The following is an 18,979-nucleotide window of genomic DNA, read 5'->3' on the forward strand; positions in this document are numbered from 1 at the left end:
CTCCACCTCAGATCATCAGGCATTAGATTCTCATAAGAAGCGCACAACCTAGATCCCTCGCATGCACAGTTCACAGTAGGATTTGCGCTCCTATGAGAATCTCGTGCCGCTGATCTGACAGGAGGCGGAGCTCAGGTGGTAATGCGAGCGACGGGAAGGGAAGTGGCTGTAACTACAGATGAAGCTTCGCTTGCTCGCCTGCACTCACTCCTGCTGTGCGGCCCGGTTCCCCTGCTATAGCAGATCAGAGAGGAAGTGACACAGCTAAGGAAGGAATTGTGGAGGAGGCAGTATTTGGGTCTGGCTTTGAGAGATGAACAATTTAGGTCAGAGAGATAGAAGGCCATGCACATGAAGTACAGTGGCCCGCCCTTACCCATAGAGAATATGTTCCAAGACCCCCAGTGGATGCCCGAAACCATAGATAGTACCAAACATTATATATATGTACTATGTTTTTTTCCTATACATACATACTTACGATAAAGTTTAATCTATAAATTAGGTTGAGTAAGAGATTAATTAAAATAACTAATAATAAAATAGGATAAGTATAGCAATATACTGTAATAAAAGTTACATGAATATGGTCTCTCACAATTTAAAACTTATGAATTGTTTATTTTTGGAATTTTTCATCTAATATTTTCAGACTGAGGTTGTCTTCAGGTAATTGAAACTGAGGAAAGCAAAACTGTAGATAAGCGGGAACGACTGTAAAAGTTTAGAAGCAGGAGACCTGGGAATGTGGGGTAGGAGACCAGTGAGATAGGAACCTACAATGAATGTAGAAGCACAGTGGTTTGGAAAGACTATCCGCCCCAGAACATTGGAAGGCCTTGAGTCCGAACTTTTTCTGGTAAACAAGGAAGAGTTTGTAGTGAAGTGTTTTGAATGTAAAAATGACACTAGCAGGGTCATCTAGCACGAGTGAATAATTAGGAGGCTCCTGACTAGCAAAGAAGAGAATCCAAGTGATAGGTTGGGAATGAGAAAGAGAGGGTGCAATCCTGACCTCAGGGGTGTAGAAGGAAGGGGGAAAGTGGAAGGGGGCAGAGGGAGTAGAAACAGCTTTCATTAAGAATAGCCATGAAGGTGAAAAACTGGAAAGGGCTATCACTTTAAGAGAGTCGATTTTGTTAAGTGGAGCTCACTTGGAGATGTACAGCATAAATGGGAGGGATGCTGTAGATGACAGCAAAGAGTCAGAGGAAGCAGTCATTTTCAGGCTGCGTATCAGAAGTCAGGAGAAGAAACACATCCTCAGGGGGTGGGGTGAAGGTGGGGAGGAAACGATTAATGCTGAAAAAGATAATATAAAATATATGGTGCATTCATACATTACTGGTGGCATTATAATTGTAAAACATCTATGAAAAGCAAATAATTTTTGCGTAGGTAATAATACAAAAGAAAGAAAAAAGCTTCATGTACAAAGATGTTCACTACAGTGTTATTGAAAATGGTAAAAAATTTGAAAAATCTAGATTCTCAACCAAAGGAAAAGATAATTTGATTGGGTGCCCACTGAATTAAAAGCTTAGCAAACCATTTAGGGACTTCCCTCATGGTGCAGTGGTTGGGAGTCTGCCTGCCAATGCAGGGGACACAGGTTCGAGCCCTGGTCCGGGAGGATCCCACGTGCTGCGGAGCAACTGGGCCCATGTGCCACAACTACTGAGCCTGCACTCTAGAGCCCACGAGCCACAACTACTGAGCCCATGCACCTGGAGCCCATGCTCCACAGCAAGAGAAGCCACTGCAATGAGAAGACCGTGCACCAAAACGGAGAGTAGCCCCTGCTCACCGCAACTAGAGAAAGCCAGCACGCAGCAACGAAGACGCAACACAGCTATAAATAAATAAATAAATAAATAAATAAGCTTAGCAAACCATTTTGAATGGAATGTCACTCAAATTTATGACATGGAAATTCATACAGAAAAAATAGTTGCTGAAAATAAATATAATTCTGCTCCAAGCTGCAAGAGCACCATTATGTCTCAATACCAACAGCAATCACAACAATAATCATAGGTGTCTTCACATTCAATCCTCAGGGCTATCCTGTGATTAGCTTCCTCTATTTCCTCCATCTTATGGATCAGGAAACTGAGACTCAGGGCCATTAAGGAATTTACCCCAATTCATTCACAAATCCAATAATTTGGAGAGCTGGTATTCCTAGGGGGCTGTGTTTTATTCTAGAGCCTGTGCTCTTGATTACCTTGCCATTCTCTCCATCCTAAACAACCGGTTCTTTCAGCCAGTTGTGAAAACAGCACTAATGAAACCAGTTTTGACACAACATAGACAAAAACAATATATACATACATATATATGTATATATATACACACGCACACACATATATATATATACATACATTTCTCTCTTTTAACCGGATTTTACCTAGACATAGTCATAAACATATTTCCTCTCTATTTTTTTTACCATCAATTTATTTATTCCATGAAAGATGCCAGTGATTAGTTTAATATTTCCATGAAGCTAAATGTTCAATGACTATAATACCTGAAGATTAGTTTTATTTTCTCCAGGGCCACAATTTGGAGGAGAAAAAATAACTTATGTTCATTATTTATCAGCGAAAACGTAAAACTACTTAATATAGACTTTGATTTTAATGGCACACATTTATCCTTTAGGATATGATCCATGAAAATATAAACAAGACACCTTAATTGTTTAGTCCTTATTCTCAGCAATATTTTTCTCTGCAGTGATAGAAAAGAAACAGAATTAATTATCAGAAACAACCATATAATTATGTTAGAAAGCTTTGAAACAAATGTGCACATTATGTCCCTTGAGAATTTCCATTAGAACATCTTTGTACCAGAAGACACTTGATAAACACATTTTTATTTATATCACTTAAAAATACATATTCTGGTAAGAAGAAATTACCTTTTTTTCTTTAAGCTCTGTGAGAGAGCTACATAATTCAGTAACAGATTCAAGAACCTCTTTGTGTTTGGCCACTATTTTCTCAGCATATTTCTGCCCTTCTTCAAAACCTGGGGAGGAGAAGGGTTAAATCTATTTTTAAAGGTCAATCCTTAGCAGAAAAAAAAATCCCAGGCATTAATTGATCTCCCTTGTGTCCAGCACAAGGGCTGGTAAATAGTAAGTGCTTACTAAATACTTGCTGAACAGATAAATAAATAAAGGCATTATTGGAAAAACCAAGTATTCTAGAAAAATGGTTACATTTGCTGTGCCATGTCCCTCTTATGTAACCTAAATAATGTTGCTACATTACTATTCTTAAAGCTCCATTCTAACCAGTTTTCTCCTTTTCAGAACATTCAGTGGTTCTTCACTACCTAGAAAAGTATACATTCAAGGCCCTCCATAATATGGTTTTAACCTGCCTCTCTCAAAGGTATGTCACCCTAATTCTCTCACATATTTAATCTCTGGCCAAACTGAACCAGCAACTTTTCTCTCAAAACCCCCATAGCCACTGAGTATTCTTTTCTGTACTGGGAATGCCCACCCCATAACCCCATCTCTGCTTGACAAATCCTACCCACTCTCCAAGGTCTACCTGAAATGCCAACGTCTTTGTAAAAATGTTCTTAATCTTTCCCAACTGGATTTTACCTCTTCCTATTGGGATAATGATACAAATATCTATCACGTAGTGAGTGCTTATTATTTGCCTGTGGCTAGGCACTTTATATGCATTAGCTCACATAATCCTTCTCTGGTAGGTTCTACTGCATTTTCCAAATGAGGAATGCAAGGCTCAACAGAGCCTTTTCAGGTGACCCAGACAGTAATTGGAGGAGGAGGGATTTAAACTTGGACTACTGGACTCCACAGTTCAGACTAAACTAGTATTATACATTGTTATGGGCTGAATTGTGTCCCTCTCAAAATTAATATGTTGAAGACTCAACCCCCAGTATCTCAGAATATAACCATACTTGGAGATGAGGTCTTTAAAGAGTGATAAAGTTAAAAAGAGGCCATTATTAGGGTGGGGTCCCAATCCAATATGACTGGTGTCCTTATAAGAAGGAGAGACACCAGCAAACGAGGGGTGCTTGTGCACAGAGGCATGTCCATATGAAGAGGCAGCAAGAGAAGAGAAGCCTCAGTAGAAACCAACTCTGTGAGCACCTTAATCTTGGACCTCTAGCCTCCAGAACTGTGAGGAAATAACTTTTTGTTGTTTAAGCCACCCAGTCTGTGGTATTTTGTTATGGCAGCTCTAGAAAACTAATACACACATTTTATACCTTTCTCACTGCATTTACCATATTGTGATTTCTAGGTATAGACTGTGGATTCTTGAATGATGGAACTAGGTCTTATATGTCTTTATATCAATCACAGCTCCGAGTACATAATAGGTACTCAAATTTTTTTTGAGATAAATTTATTTGCATTAAAATTCTGGGTTCAATAATGCTACAAGAATTGATATACTATTTATAAATTATCTTACCTGATGCAAATTCTAAAAAATGCATAACTTCCATACTGAACAGATGAAGACTCATGCCATTCATTTATTTATTCAGTGATTCATTTATTCAGCAAATATTTGTTAAGCACTTAGTATATGCCATAATGCAGTGAACTCCCTTTTCTCAAGGAGCTTACACTCTAGTAAGGAGAGCCAGACAACAGACAAATAACCATACAATATGTCAGTTGGTGATCAGGGCCTGGAATACAAACAAAGCAGGATGTGGGATCTTGCATGATGGGAGGGTAATGTAACTTTTATGGTGTCATGTGAGTACTTCCCGTGTGCTGAAGTTGAGTGGCACTGAAACATAGTGATTAAATATACTTCCCTTACCCTCAAGGAGCTTATGGTCAGTTGAGAAGACAGACAAATGAAAAGGTAATTATGCTACAGTGTGAAAAATACAATAACAGAGGGAAACATAAACCATCTTATAGGAGCAGAGTGCCTCCAGAATTTTTTAGTACACTTATACGGTAACTATAGTAGGAATGAAACATCACATTACTTTTCTTTAATTTTTCAATCTATATTTTATTGTTTTTATGTTTCTACCCTTTTCTCTGGAAAATCATTAATAATTCATTCTCAGTAATGTAATGTTAGGGAGTGCAGTATATATTGTTCCACAAAATTTTTATGTCTATCCATGGATAGTGCTTCATGTAATAAGAGAAAATATCCATCTGACAGCAGCTGTGGACAGCCAAATGAAGCACCTGTTGCTACCTTCCTTTGGGGCTAGATTTGCCCTGTCACTAGGAATTACTCTTGGCCTTGTAGTTAACAATGTCAGGGAATTCATGAAACTTATTCCTTTGCACCCTCAAGGACTGTCAACCCCCAGGGGCCTTTTAAATGGGGGCCTCCCTCAGATAGAAAGACTTCTCAGACTGACAAAGTCATGGATAAGAGGAAAGCACAACCAGTGAGATGGTCGTTTGAGTTCTCCCATTTATTCCACAAGTGAGAGGAAGACAAAGGAAAATCTTCCAGCTCTTTCTTATATCCACAAACCATAACCCTCATAGAAAAGAGAGGGCTATAGACCTCAGTCTTAGCTTTCTACCTACTTTAAGTATAATATTATGGGAGTTTTGTATGTTTTTTGAGGACTCACCCTAGTGGAAATTAGATTTTTTTCTCTACATAAGCTGAGTATTGTTCTGGTTTTATTACCCTGAAGATGAACAACAGGAATGGGGGAGAAGGCAGAATTTAGAAGGAGGGTTTACAAATGGTCATTAAAAATCCACAGGCTTGGGCTTCCCTGGTGGCACAGTGGTTGAGAATCCGCCTGCCAATGCAGGGGACACGGGTTCGAGCCCTGGTTTGGGAAGATCCCACATGCCGCGGAGCAACTAGGCCCGTGAGCCACAACTACTGAGCCTGTGCGTCTGGAGCCTGTGCTCCGCCACAGGAGAGGCTGCGACAGTGAGAGGCCTGCGCACCGTGATGAAGAGTGGCCCCCGCTTGCCACAACTAGAGAAAGCCCTCGCACAGAAATGAAGACCCAACACAGCCATTAAAAAAAAAAAAAAAAAAAAAAAAAAATCCACAGGCTTCATCTTCTACAGCCAGGAGTTCCTTCCTCTATTCACTACTGTTCACTTTTGCTCTTATCTTTAAACTTTCCCTTGAATAGGTTGGCGTAGTAAGGACCCTGAGGGCTTGCCATGCTCTGCTTTCTGCTGGATTAGGTTCACTAGAGATGTGTTCAATAGTGAATCAGTGGGTATCTTAAAAGAGACCTCACCATATAAATGCTGAGCCAGGTCACTGATTTCCTGAATCCTTTCTTCTTGTTGAGGCACTGAAGGTGTGATAAACTTTTTGAACTGCTGAAGGAGAATCTCCACAGCTTCCTTGGTCTTGCACTCTGTGGAATATTTTCCAACTCTTACAACTGTGGCACTTGCATCTTCATACCAAAAGTGACACTAAATTAAAATGGGACAAAGCATAGATTAAAGAGACACCATCCTTCCAAAGTTCTTCATTTTGACCACTGAAATATCAAATTTCAATTTCCTCAAACTTTATATTCACATTAGTGTGAACTCTTTAAGTCCTAAGAAAGAAAACATCAGAAGGTGATCATATAATTTTGCACTTGGAAATTTGAGTCAGGTAAGAAAGCAGAAGTATGGAAATCACTCTAATTTTCCTGCCTTCTTAGATTTGCCTGAAGCATACTTCCTAAGAGGAATGCTGCAGACTTAGAAGAATAGACAGTCTAAAAAAGCATATGGGAGGAGCTTCAAGACGGCGGAAGAGTAAGACTCGGAGATCACCTTCCTCCCCACAAATACATCAGAAATACATGTACATGTGGAACAACTCCTACAGAACACCTACTGAATGCTGGCAGAAGACCTCAGACCTCCCAAAAGGAAAGAAACTCCCCACGTACCTGGGTGGGAAAAAGAAAAAAGAAAAAACAGAGACAAAAGAATAGGGACGGGACCTGCACCAGTGGGAGGGAGCTGTGAAGGAGGAAAGGTTTCCACACACTACGAAGCCCCTTCGCGCGTGGAGACTGCGGGTGGCAGAGGGGGGAAGCTTCGGAGCCACGGAGGCGAGCGCAGCCACAGGGGTGCGGAAGGCAAAGCGGAGAGATTCCCGCACAGAGGCTCGGTGCCGACCAGCACTCACCAGCCCGAGAGGCTTGTCTGCTCACCCGCCGGGGCGGGCGGGGGCTGGGAGCTGAGGCTCGGGCTTCGGTCGGAGCGCAGGGAGAGGACTGGGGTTGGCGGCGTGAACACAGCCTGAAGGGGCTGGTGCGCCACAGCTAGCCGGGAGGGAGTCCGGGAAAAGGTCTGGAGCTGCCGAACAGGCAAGAGACTTCTTCTTGCCTCTTTGTTTCCTGGTGCGCGAGGAGAGGGGATTCAGAGCGTCGCTTTAAGGAGCTCCAGAGACGGGCGTGAGCCGCGGCAGCGCGGACCCCAGAGACGGGCATGGGACGCTAAGGCTGCTGCTGCCGCCACCAAGAAGCCTGTGTGCAAGCACAGGTCACTCTCCACACCTCCCCTCCCGGGAGCCTGTGCAGCCCGCCACTGCCAGGGTCCCGTGATCCAGGGACAACTTCCCCTGGAGAACACACGGCGCGCCTCAGGCTGCTGCAACGTCACGCCGGCTTCTGCCGCTGCAGGCTCGCCCCACATCCGTACACCTCCCTCCCCCCAGCCTGAGTGACCCAGAGCCCCCGAATCAGCTGCTCCTTTAACCCCGTCCTGTCTGAGCGTGAGCGAAGAACAGACGCCCTCAGGCGACCTACACGCAGAGGTGGGGCCAAATCCAAAGCTGAACCCCAGGAACTGTGCGAACAAAGAAGAGAAAGAGAAATTTCTCCCAGCAGCCTCAGGAGCAGAGGATTAAATCTCCACAGTCAACTTGATGTACGCTGCATCTGTGGAATACCTGAATAGACAACGAATCATCTCAAATTGAGGAGGTGGACTTTGGGAGCAAGGATATATATTTTTTTCCCCCTTTTTCTCCTTTTGTGAGTGTGTATGTGTATGCTTCTGTGTGTGATTTTGTCTGTATAGCTTTGCTTTTACCATTTGTCCTAGGGTTCTGTCTGTCCGTTTTTTGTTTGTTTGTTTTTTTAGTATAGTTTTTAGCACTTGTTATCATTGGTGGATTTGTTTCTTGGTTTGGTTGCTCTCTTCTTTCTTTCTTTTTTTTTTATTACTTAAAATTTATTTTCTTTAATAATTATTTTTTATTTTAATAACTTTTTAATTTTATTTTATCTTTTGTTCTTTTTTTTCTCCCTTTTATTCTGAGCCGTGTGGATGAAAGGCTCTTGGTGCTCCAGCCAGGCATCAGGGCTGTGCCTCTGAGGTGGGAGAGCCAACTTCAGAACACTGGTCCACAAGAGACCTCCCAGCTCCACGTAATATCAAACGGCGAAAATCTCCCAGAGATCTTCATCTCAACGCCAAGACCCAGCTCCACGCAACGACCAGCAAGCTCCAGAACAGGACACCCTATGCCAAACAACTAGCAAGACAGGAACACAACCACACCCATTAGCAGAGAGGCTGCCTAAAATCATAATAAGGCCACAGACACCCCAAAACACACCACCGGACATGGACCTGCCCACCAGAAAGACAAGATCCAGCCTCATCCACCAGAACACAGGCACTAGTCCCCTCCACCAGGAAGCCTACACAACCCACTGAACCAACCTTAGCCACTGGGGGCAGACACCAAAAACAATGGGAACTACGAACTTGCAGCCTGCGAGAAGGAGACCCCAAACACAGTAAGTTAAGCAAAATGAGAAGACAGAGAAACACACAGCAGATGAAGGAGCAAGGCAAAAACCCACCAGACCTAACAAATGAAGAGGAAATAGGCAGTCTACCTGAAAAAGAATTCAGAATAATGATAGTAAAGATGATCCAAAATCTTGGAAATAGAATGGAGAAAATACAAGAAACGTTTAACAAGGACCTAGAAGAACTAAAGAGCAAACAAACAGTGATGAACAACACAATAAATGAAATTAAAAATTCTCTAGAAGGGATCAATAGCAGAATAACTGAGGCAGAAGAACGGATAAGTGACCTGGAAGATAAAATAGTGGAAATAACTACCACAGAGCAGAATAAAGAAAAGAGAATGAAAAGAATTGAGGACAGTCTCAGAGACCTCTGGGACAACATTAAACACACCAACATTCGAATTATAGGGGTCCCAGAAGAAGAAAAGAAAAAGAAAGGGACTGAGAAAATATTTGAAGAGATTATAGTTGAAAACTTCCCTAATATGGGAAAGGAAATAGTTAATCAAGTCCAGGAACCACAGAGAGTCCCATACAGGATAAATCCAAGGAGAAAAATGCCAAGACACATATTAATCAACCTATCAAAAATTAAATACAAAGAAAACATATTAAAAGCAGCAAGGGAAAAACAACAAATAACATACAAGGGAATCCCTATAAGGTTAACAGCTGATCTTTCAGCAGAAACTCTGCAAGCCAGAAGGGAGTGGCAGGACATATTTAAAGTGATGAAGGGGAAAAACCTACAACCAAGATTACTCTACCCAGCAAGGATCTCATTCAGATTTGACAGAGAAATTAAAACCTTTACAGCCAAGCAAAAGCCAAGAGAATTCAGCACCACCAAACCAGCTTTACAACAAATGCTAAAGGAAATTCTCTAGGCAGGAAACACAAGAGAAGGAAAAGACCTACAATAACAAACCCAAAACAATTAAGAAAATGGTAATAGGAACACACATATCTATAATTACCTTAAATGTAAATGGATTAAATGCTCCAACCAAAAGACATAGACTGGCTGAATGGATACAAAAACAAGACCCATATATATGCTGTCTACAAGAGACCCACTTCAGACCTAGAGACACATACAGACTGAAAGTGAGGGGATGGAAAAAGATATTCCATGCATATGGAAATCAAAAGAAAGCTGGAGTAGCAAGTATCATAACAGACAAAATAAACTTTAAAATAAAGACTATTACAAGAGACAAGGACACTACATAATGATCAAGGGATCGATCCAAGAAGAAGGTATAACAATTGTAAATATTTATGCACCCAACATAGGAGCCCCTCAACACATAAGGCAAATACTAACAGCCATAAAAGGGGAAATCAACAGTAACACAATCACAGTAGGGGACTTTAACACCCCACTTTCACCAACGGACAATCATCCAAAATGAAAATAAATAAGGAAACACAAGCTTTAAATGATACATTAAACAAGATAGACTTAATTGATATTTATAGGACATTCCATCCAAAAACAACAGATCAGGAACAAGGCAAGGAACAAGGCAAGGTTGCCCACTCTCACCACTATTATTCAACATAGTTTTGGAAGTTTTAGCCACAGCAATCAGAGAAGAAAAAGAAATAAAAGGAATCCAAATTGGAAAAGAGGAAGTAAAGCTGTCACTGTTTGCAGATGACATGATACTATACATAGAGAATCCTAAGGATGCTACCAGAAAACTACTAGAGCTAATCAATGAATTTAGTAAAGTAACAGTATACAAAATTAATGCACAGAAATCTCTTATATTCCTATACACTAATGAAGAAAAATCTGAAAGAGAAATTAAGAAAACACTCCATTTACCACTGCAACAAAAAGAATAAAATATCTAGGAATAAACCTACCTAAGGGGACAAAAGACCTGTATGCAGAAAATTATAAGACACTGATGAAAGAAATTAAAGATGATACAGATAGATGGAGAGATATACCATGTTCTTGGATTGGAAAAATCAACATTGTGAAAATGACTCTACTACCCAAAGCAATCTACAGATTCAATGCAATACCTATCAAACTACCACTGGCATTTTTCACAGAACTAGAACAAAAAATTTCACAATTTGTATGGAAACACAATAGTCAAAGCAATCTTGAGAAAGAAAAATGGAGCTGGAGGAATCAGGCTCCCTGATTTCAGACTATACTACAAAGCTACAGTAATCAAGACAGTATGGTACCGGCACAGAAACAGAAACATAGATCAATGGAACAGGATAGAAAGCCCAGAGATAAATCCACACACATATGGTCACCTTATCTTTGATAAAGGAGGCAAGCATATACTGTGGAGAAAAGACAGCCTCTTCAGTAAGTGGTGTTGGGAAAACTGGACAGCTACATGTAAAAGAATGAAATTAGAACACTCCCTAACACCATACACAAAAATAAACTCAAATGGATTAAAGACCTAAATGTAAGGCCAGACACTATCAAACTCTTAGAGGAAAACATAGGCAGAACAGTCTATGACATAAATCACAGCAAGATCCTTTTTGACCCACCTCCTAGAGAAATGGAAATAAAAACAAAAATAAACAAATGGGACCTAATGAAACTTAAAAGCTTTTGCACAGCAAAGGAAATCATAAATAAGACAAAAAGACAACCCTCAGAATGGGAGAAAATATTTGCAAATGAAGCAACTGACAAAGGATTAATCTCCAAAATTTACAAGCAGCTCATGTAGCTCAATATCAAAAAAACAAACAACCCAATCCAAAAATGGGCAGAAGACCTAAATAGACATTTCTCCAAAGAAGATATACAGATTGCCAACAAACACATGAAAGAATGCTCAACATCATTAATCGTTAGAGAAATGCAAATCAAAACTATAATGAGATATCATTTCATACCGGTCAGAATGGCCATCATCAAAAAATCTACAAACAATAAATGCTGGAGAGGGTGTGGAGAAAGGGAACCCTCTTGCACTGTTGGTGGGAATGTAAATTGATATAGCCACTATGGAGAACAGTATGGAGGGTCCTTAAAAAACTAAAAATAGAACTACCATATGACCCAGCAATCCCACTACTGGGCATATACCCTGAGAAAACCATAATTCAAAAAGAGTCATGTACCACAATGTTCATTGCATCTCTATTTACAATAGCCAGGATATGGAAGCAATCTAAGTGTCCATCAACAGATGAATGGACAAAGAAGATGTGGCACATATATACAATGGAATATTACTCAGCCATAAAAAGAAACGAAATGGAGGTATTTGTAGTGAGGTGGATGGAGTTAGAGTCTGTCATACAGAGTGAAGTAAGTCAGAAAGAGAAAAACAAATACCATATGCTAACACATATATATGGAATCTAAGAAAAAAATTAAAAACTGGTCATGAAGAACCTAGTGGCAAGATGGGAATAAAGACGCAGACCTACTAGAGAATGGACTTGAGGATATGGGGAGGGGGAAGGGTAAGCTGGGACAAAGTGAGAGAGTGGCATGGACATATATACACTACCAAATGTAAAATAGATAGCTAGTGGGAAGCAGCCATGTGGCACGGCGAGATCAGCTCCGTGTTTTGTGACCACCTAGAGGGGTGAGATAGGGAGGGTGGGAGGGAGGGAGACGCAAGAGGGAAGAGATATGGGGATATATGTATATGTATAACTGATTCACTTTGTTATAAAGCAGAAACTAACACACCATTGTAAAGCAATTATACTCCAATAAAGATGTTAAAAATAAATAAATAAAATAAAAATAAAAAGCATATGGCACTAAAAAGAATCCAAATATCAGCTAAAGGAAAGAAAAAAGCTCAAACACACAAAATCCAGCCTAAGTAATTGAAATCATTTACAATACATGGATAAAGTATTGCCCAAATAACACTAATAAATAACTTCTCTTTTAATAAGATTTAGTCTATAGATTGAGGAAATATCATTTGAAGAAGAGCATTTGACCTTTTCTTGATAGAAGACAGTCATATTTTCAAAGCACAGTGGAGAATTGAGAGTTTCTCACTGAAAATAAATAACTGTGATGGAAGAAGTGTCTGACCAAGGCTAGAAACACTTATGCTGAGTGAGAAATAGAAACACATGACTCTGTTAGGAGCTGGCTTTAAATAAGTGCCACAGAAGTACAGCGAACCTATACATCAGATATAGAAGAATGATCATTTCAATCCTCCTTAATGTGGTATTAAATCTAAAAGCTCTATTGCATTAGTGGGAGAGACATTTTGTATCTCAGAAGAATGGACTACAAAGAACGCTCAAGAACTTCAAGTGTAGAGCTTCTTCACTATGAAGTATGCCAATAATAACTAACTTGCTACATTTCATGTAATTTGTGCCTACTTTGCCATTTATCCTCTTGACAAAAATGAAATATCAATAACAATTTTTGTACCTGAAAAATCCAAGTATCACCTTTCTCTCTAAACATTTTCAAATTCTGTGAAAAAAATGTCATTTTTGAGTGTTTTAGCAGATAGCCAGCAGTGAACATAATTCCATAATGGTTAAACATATCTTGAGTTGATGAGTTTATGGAGAAATGAGAACCTCTCATATGTTGCTGGTAAAAAGAGTAAATTAGTAAAATCTTTCCAAAGAGCAATTGGACAATACAATCAAAACCTTGTAACATGCATCCCCTTTTGTCCAGCAATTCTGCTTTAGGAAATTATCCTAAGGATATAATCATGAAAAGAGGCATGATGCATGAATTTAATGACAATAATAGCCAATGCAGCATTGTTTTAAAGCAGCTGAGTAATTTTTAAAAACAACATTACAACACAGATAACATTACAACAATAAGAGGATACCTCTTCTATCAACTCCTGGAGATGCTCAGTCAGGTCCAAATTCTTCCTGTAATCTGTCACAACTTTGTCAAACTCATCCACATTTTTCTGCAAATCCCTCATGGCTTCCAAAAGGACATTCACTTTATTATTTGGATAATTTAAGAAAAAAGTTTTATTCTCAACTTTTCCCATTTTCCTTTTCAAAGCCTGTGCAAAAAAAAAATATTTAATGACATTCAATTTTTATTTATGAGGCTAGTTAGTGATTAAATATTGAGGGAAAAACTTGGAAAAACTTTTGTAGCTTCCTCCATTTAATATGTTAAAATCATAATTATTAAAATGCATTTTGGAAAGAATAGGTTTTCTTTCAGATAGTTTATTGATTCAGCAGCAAACATAGAGAAAATTTACTGCATATCAGGATCTATTCCATAGTTTGAGAATGCTACTAATGATTTTAAAAAAGACAGTGATCATAAAATCAAATATTTTATTGTCCTCAGTTAGCTCACTGTCTCCTGAGAAAGGCACTCAAATAATCTAGCCAGTATAAGTGATAAGGGGATGCAGGAACAGGGGAGGAAGCTCCTGACATAGGTGGGTACAAAGAAAGAAAGAGGGATATACAAGAGGGGGATGTGTGTGTGTGTGTATATGTGTGTGTGTGTGTGTGTGTGTGTGAGAGAGAGAGAGAGTGGAAGGGGAGAGGCTGGGTAGATTTGGCAGAAATCATTTTGGAGCTGCTTCAAGAGATATATCAATTAATTATGTATTTTACATGAAGTAACCAATTGTTATAAAAATTAAAGATGATCTTTTCAGTCCTAATGCTATAAAAAAGCCCAAGGGTTAGGCATCTAGAATTGAAATGCAAAATAATTTTGTAATAATTGTAGTAGCACACACACACACACGTACTTTCTCATTACCTGTAGTTTTTCAGCATACATATCTACTTGTTGAATTTGATATTTGAGAGCTTTTAGATTTCGAGCTTTTTCATTTTTCTTAGTGTAATTAAACTTCAAATTGTTGAATTTCTTTTTGATGTCTTTGAATGAGTCTTTGAGCTGCAGTTCAATAAAAAGAAACAGGTGATTTCCTTAAAATGAGAACACTAATATTCACTTGAAATAAATCAAGATATCTACACTTCAAAATATTCATAACCTTCGAAATGTATCCAGAGTGATTTTCAGTAGAAGACAGGTCTGCTAAGTGAATATATAATGTGAATTTAAACATATCCCCCAAATATAGGTAATTATAAATTGTTCTTAGTATTTTTTGATTTGTAATTTATAATTAGGATTACAGTTATAGAATATCCTTTGGCCTTCAAAAAAGAAAGTTTTTAACATATGATAGATTTTAAACAACTCTAATTTTCTTATTTGTATTTATTTATTTGACATCATTTTACAACTCATTCTGTTCTCTGTGTGCTAATATTTGTTCCATATTCCAATGCTCTTATAGCCATCATGAATAAATTTATTAAGCCTCCAAGGAGCTGTCCATGTTGCAGAGGTCAATGGAGTGTTGACATTTAGACCAACGAGGACATTAGTGGGGTGGAAGAGGAGACCCAGTATGACAGTCAGTAGGAAAAGGACTGTATTTGTCCAAATCCAATTAAAAATTATTTTTCATGGGCAGTTTCCAGAAGAGATTTACTTCTTAGATATAAGCCATTAACTTCAGAGGTCCTTAAAAAATGGAATGTAAGGTGACAGTTGTTGCCTGTGGTGGCAATGCTAACTTGTATATAAACAGAGTGTATGGCTATACACTGAAAACGGGGCATAGATGATGACTTTCTTAAGAACAAACAGTCCAACTTTACCAGTGAGCCAAAATTCTAAGCAGTCTAGTTCCATTAACAACAACGCTTTCTGTGCCCTTCTACAGATTCAAGAAGGATAAACATATTGACAGGCAACTTACTCTGTATTATCAGCAAAGAGAAGTACAGAGAAAATATAAACCGTCTCACATTATACGGAAGCATTTAACAGCCAAGAATAAACAATGTCATGGTTGATAAATTTGAGCTATGACAAGAAAAGTCAGGAAGACATTAAAATTCTTTTCAGTGACAGCAAGTAAATTATTTGGGAGGGAATAAAGGCTGGGCACATGCTGGATTTTAAACTTATAATGCAGAAAAACATATCTGCCCTAGAAAATGCTTGCTTTCTCAAAATGCTTATTTCAAATTCTGCATATTGTAAAAACAGAACCTTGACCTTATCTTTAACACTTTCTGAAGACAACAATCTATAAAGCCCTAGCCTATTTGCATACATGGAAATTATTATACTGATGCAATTTTTGCATTTGCCACAACTATACTTCATCAGTGTTGTTTATTTTATATGATAAATGAAATTGTTGAGCATTAGCTTTAAATTATAAGCACAGAGACCATGTAAAATATTTAAATTGATAAATCAGTAATATTATAAAGGAGTGGAAAGAACTGTAACTTCAAAATTTGAAAATGATTTCTCTATTAGAACTCAGAAAAATATTTAAAAGATAATATTCAGTTGGTATATTTATGAAATAAACAATTAATATTTAAATTTTTTGACATTTGATGTTTTAATATGCATGTATTTGTTATTAGTGGGAAAGGACAAATGAAGTTGATTTGATGGGATTAAGATACGGACTTCATCCTTAGTTAATCACATAAAACTTTGGCAGGAACTTTTTTCCCTTGAAGTCATAATCTGCAACAATAGGTGCAATAACTACCACATCTGAGGAAACCAGAGATTTTTGTATTAAAAAACATGTCCTCAATAGGGAGTTATTGTTTAATGAATACAGAGTTTCTGTTTGGGATGGTGAAAAAGTTCTGGAAATGAATAGTGGTGATGGTAGTGCAACAATGTGAACGTACGTAATATCACTTAACTGTACTCTTAAAATGGTTAAGATGGTAAATTTTATGGTATGTGTCTTTTACTACAGCTAAAAATACAATTTTTATTTTTAATAAAAATAAGGTAAAATAAAATGAAAGGAAAAAATACATCCAGTCACTAACATGTATCCACTGGAAAATAAAATTTTATATTCTTTTTTCCCCCTTACTGTAACATGACATATATTATAAACTTCAGTCTAAAGAAAGGAAGAGGGGCTCTGTCATCAACCAGATAACCACTGGGTTACACCCGCTTGTTTAAATGGGAAAAAATCAACATCTATTTGAAAACTATATGATAAATGAAGAAAGGCTGAGCCTTAACACTTTAATTCTAAGCCGTGACATTTAAAGTCTACTTTGGATTAAGAAATTTAAGACTGATAAATGATGAGTGCAAACTTATTTCTGTTTGCCTCAGAATGTAGGCACTTCCACTGACGATGATTTATAAAGCCAAAGATGTTCATGGCGATATGGGTATGTGAAATGGGATCAGTTTCTTTCTGACACATGAGCTCCTTTGACAAGTTGCTGGCACTTTTCTCTTTTGGTCCCACTGGAAATCCATTTTAAATCCTGTACCTTTCCCAGCTCAAATTCAGGACTATGCAGACACAAGTGGAAGGCAGCAAGCATGAACTACCTTCAGCAATCAGATTTTCAGAAAAAATCCAGCCATGCCTAATTTTCTTACCTGCACATTCCAATACGAAAACTTAACTTCCCATCTAATCTCCGCATAACTTGTGATCATATTTTTAAAGGAACTGAGTGCCATGGTTGCTCGGCTGTGGTATCATTGTTCACGCAGCTGTCTCTAACTTTAGTTAGCTTGTCAACAATGGGGAATGGTGTAGATGGCCAAGACAACTGCTCAACTGGAGCACAGAAGCAGGAAAAAACACCCAAAGCTTGGGGCAAGAAAAAGTTTACCCTATTCGAAATCTTTAAATGTTGTTATAATTCATACTGATAAAATTTCTGAAAGTCTTAAGATAATCAAGAGAAAGATATTTTTTCAAATGAACAGGGCAATTTTCCTATCTTTCCATATGTTCAGCTCCTACATATTTGCTGTGGAAGAAGCGGACTAATTTAATACAGCTATAATTAGAAAAAAAAAAATCATTAAGACTTTAAAACTGCAGTTCTTCTGAAACTAGCATAATGAGCATCTTCACCAAATTTCCCAGGAAGCAGTAAGCCTCTCTCAGGGTTAGGCATAAACAGAAACTTCTTAGAGAAGAAGCAGAGGGAACAAGACAGACAACAAGGGGGCTGGCTTGCTATTTTTAGTCTCGAGGAAGCCGGTTGAGGCAACTTCGGCACAAGAATGTATTATCTGTGAGTCTGTTGCTGGCAAGGCCAATTTAAGTGAGGGACATGAGACATTTCAAAACTAAGAAAATGTATTTAAAACAAGAGCTTTTCATTAGAACTATGGCACACAATTGTCCAGAAGCAAAAGTACAAAACAAATAGTCCATTTCTCTTAATGTCCCTTTCACGAGTTTAATTTCTTGCCCACCATTTTGCCTACTCCAGAAAAAAAAGCTTTCTGATTCTCATTTTCAGTAACAGAAAGAAGGCTGCAATGCTATCACTTCCCAGGGATGCCTGTATTTGAAATGAAGGGACCCAAATACTCATAACTTAACCTGAATGATTTGCTACAATTATTAACGGTAGAATATTTAGGCTTAGTGCTGGAGAGATTTTGGGACAAGACTTTCTTGGCCTCCATCTGTTCAGCAACCACATGGCTGTCTTCCCGTGCTTACCATCAGTCTTGTAGAAGCAGGAAATGGGGCTGCTTGGAAGGAGAAGACAATTGCTCCATTTTAAATTGCAGGTGGCAGCATATCTCAGTAATAGCTATTTTATCCACTCCGCAAGTTTTGTTTGTTCATAATATATTTACGTTTCATTTTCTGGACACGATAACCATGATTTTAAACTTTAGCTTTCTATCTTCTTCAGTAAGAAGAGTCATTTTGCAGATGTTACACACAAAACTTCTAACAGATTCTAACCCTATGGGATGGACATTTTCAGAACAAATTATAATCTTTCCTATCCTCTTACATATACCAATGAAACAGACTCACAGTGGGGCCTGGTAATGAGCAGTTGTGACTGTGAAGTCCCCTGGGCTTTAAGTTGCCTAGACTCTTAGTTTCCTGAGGACTTTCCTGTTCTTATGGCCTGGCACACAGTAGTCATATTTGTTGAATGATGATAATTTAGTTTTTTTCTTAAAATGATGAATTAAGGTCATCAATCTGGAAAACAGTAATTATCTGTACTATACCATAGTGCTGCCTCATCTATACCCTCTTTTTCTGCTTCCTTTCTTACTAGATGGTGGTTGTCCACAGTTATTTTGTCAATAGCAAAGCACTATACAATATCAGGA

At 38.4% G+C, this 18,979-nt stretch overlaps 1 protein-coding gene across 1 annotated transcript in view; it reads right to left on the bottom strand.

Moving 5' to 3' along the window:
* CCDC141 (coiled-coil domain containing 141) overlaps positions 1-18,979 on the bottom strand; it is a 215,036-nt gene that overhangs the window by 14,490 nt on the left and 181,567 nt on the right. Inside the window, exons 18-21 of the mRNA XM_061202688.1 lie at positions 14,552-14,692; positions 13,638-13,826; positions 6,262-6,445; positions 2,930-3,039 (exon numbers count right to left, since the gene is read on the bottom strand). Of these exons, the coding sequence (XP_061058671.1) occupies positions 2,930-3,039; positions 6,262-6,445; positions 13,638-13,826; positions 14,552-14,692 (624 nt within the window). The remainder of the gene's footprint in view (positions 1-2,929; positions 3,040-6,261; positions 6,446-13,637; positions 13,827-14,551; positions 14,693-18,979) is intronic.

This window comes from Eubalaena glacialis, chromosome 1, assembly GCF_028564815.1.
Source record: "Eubalaena glacialis isolate mEubGla1 chromosome 1, mEubGla1.1.hap2.+ XY, whole genome shotgun sequence".
Lineage (NCBI taxonomy): Eukaryota > Metazoa > Chordata > Mammalia > Artiodactyla > Balaenidae > Eubalaena > Eubalaena glacialis.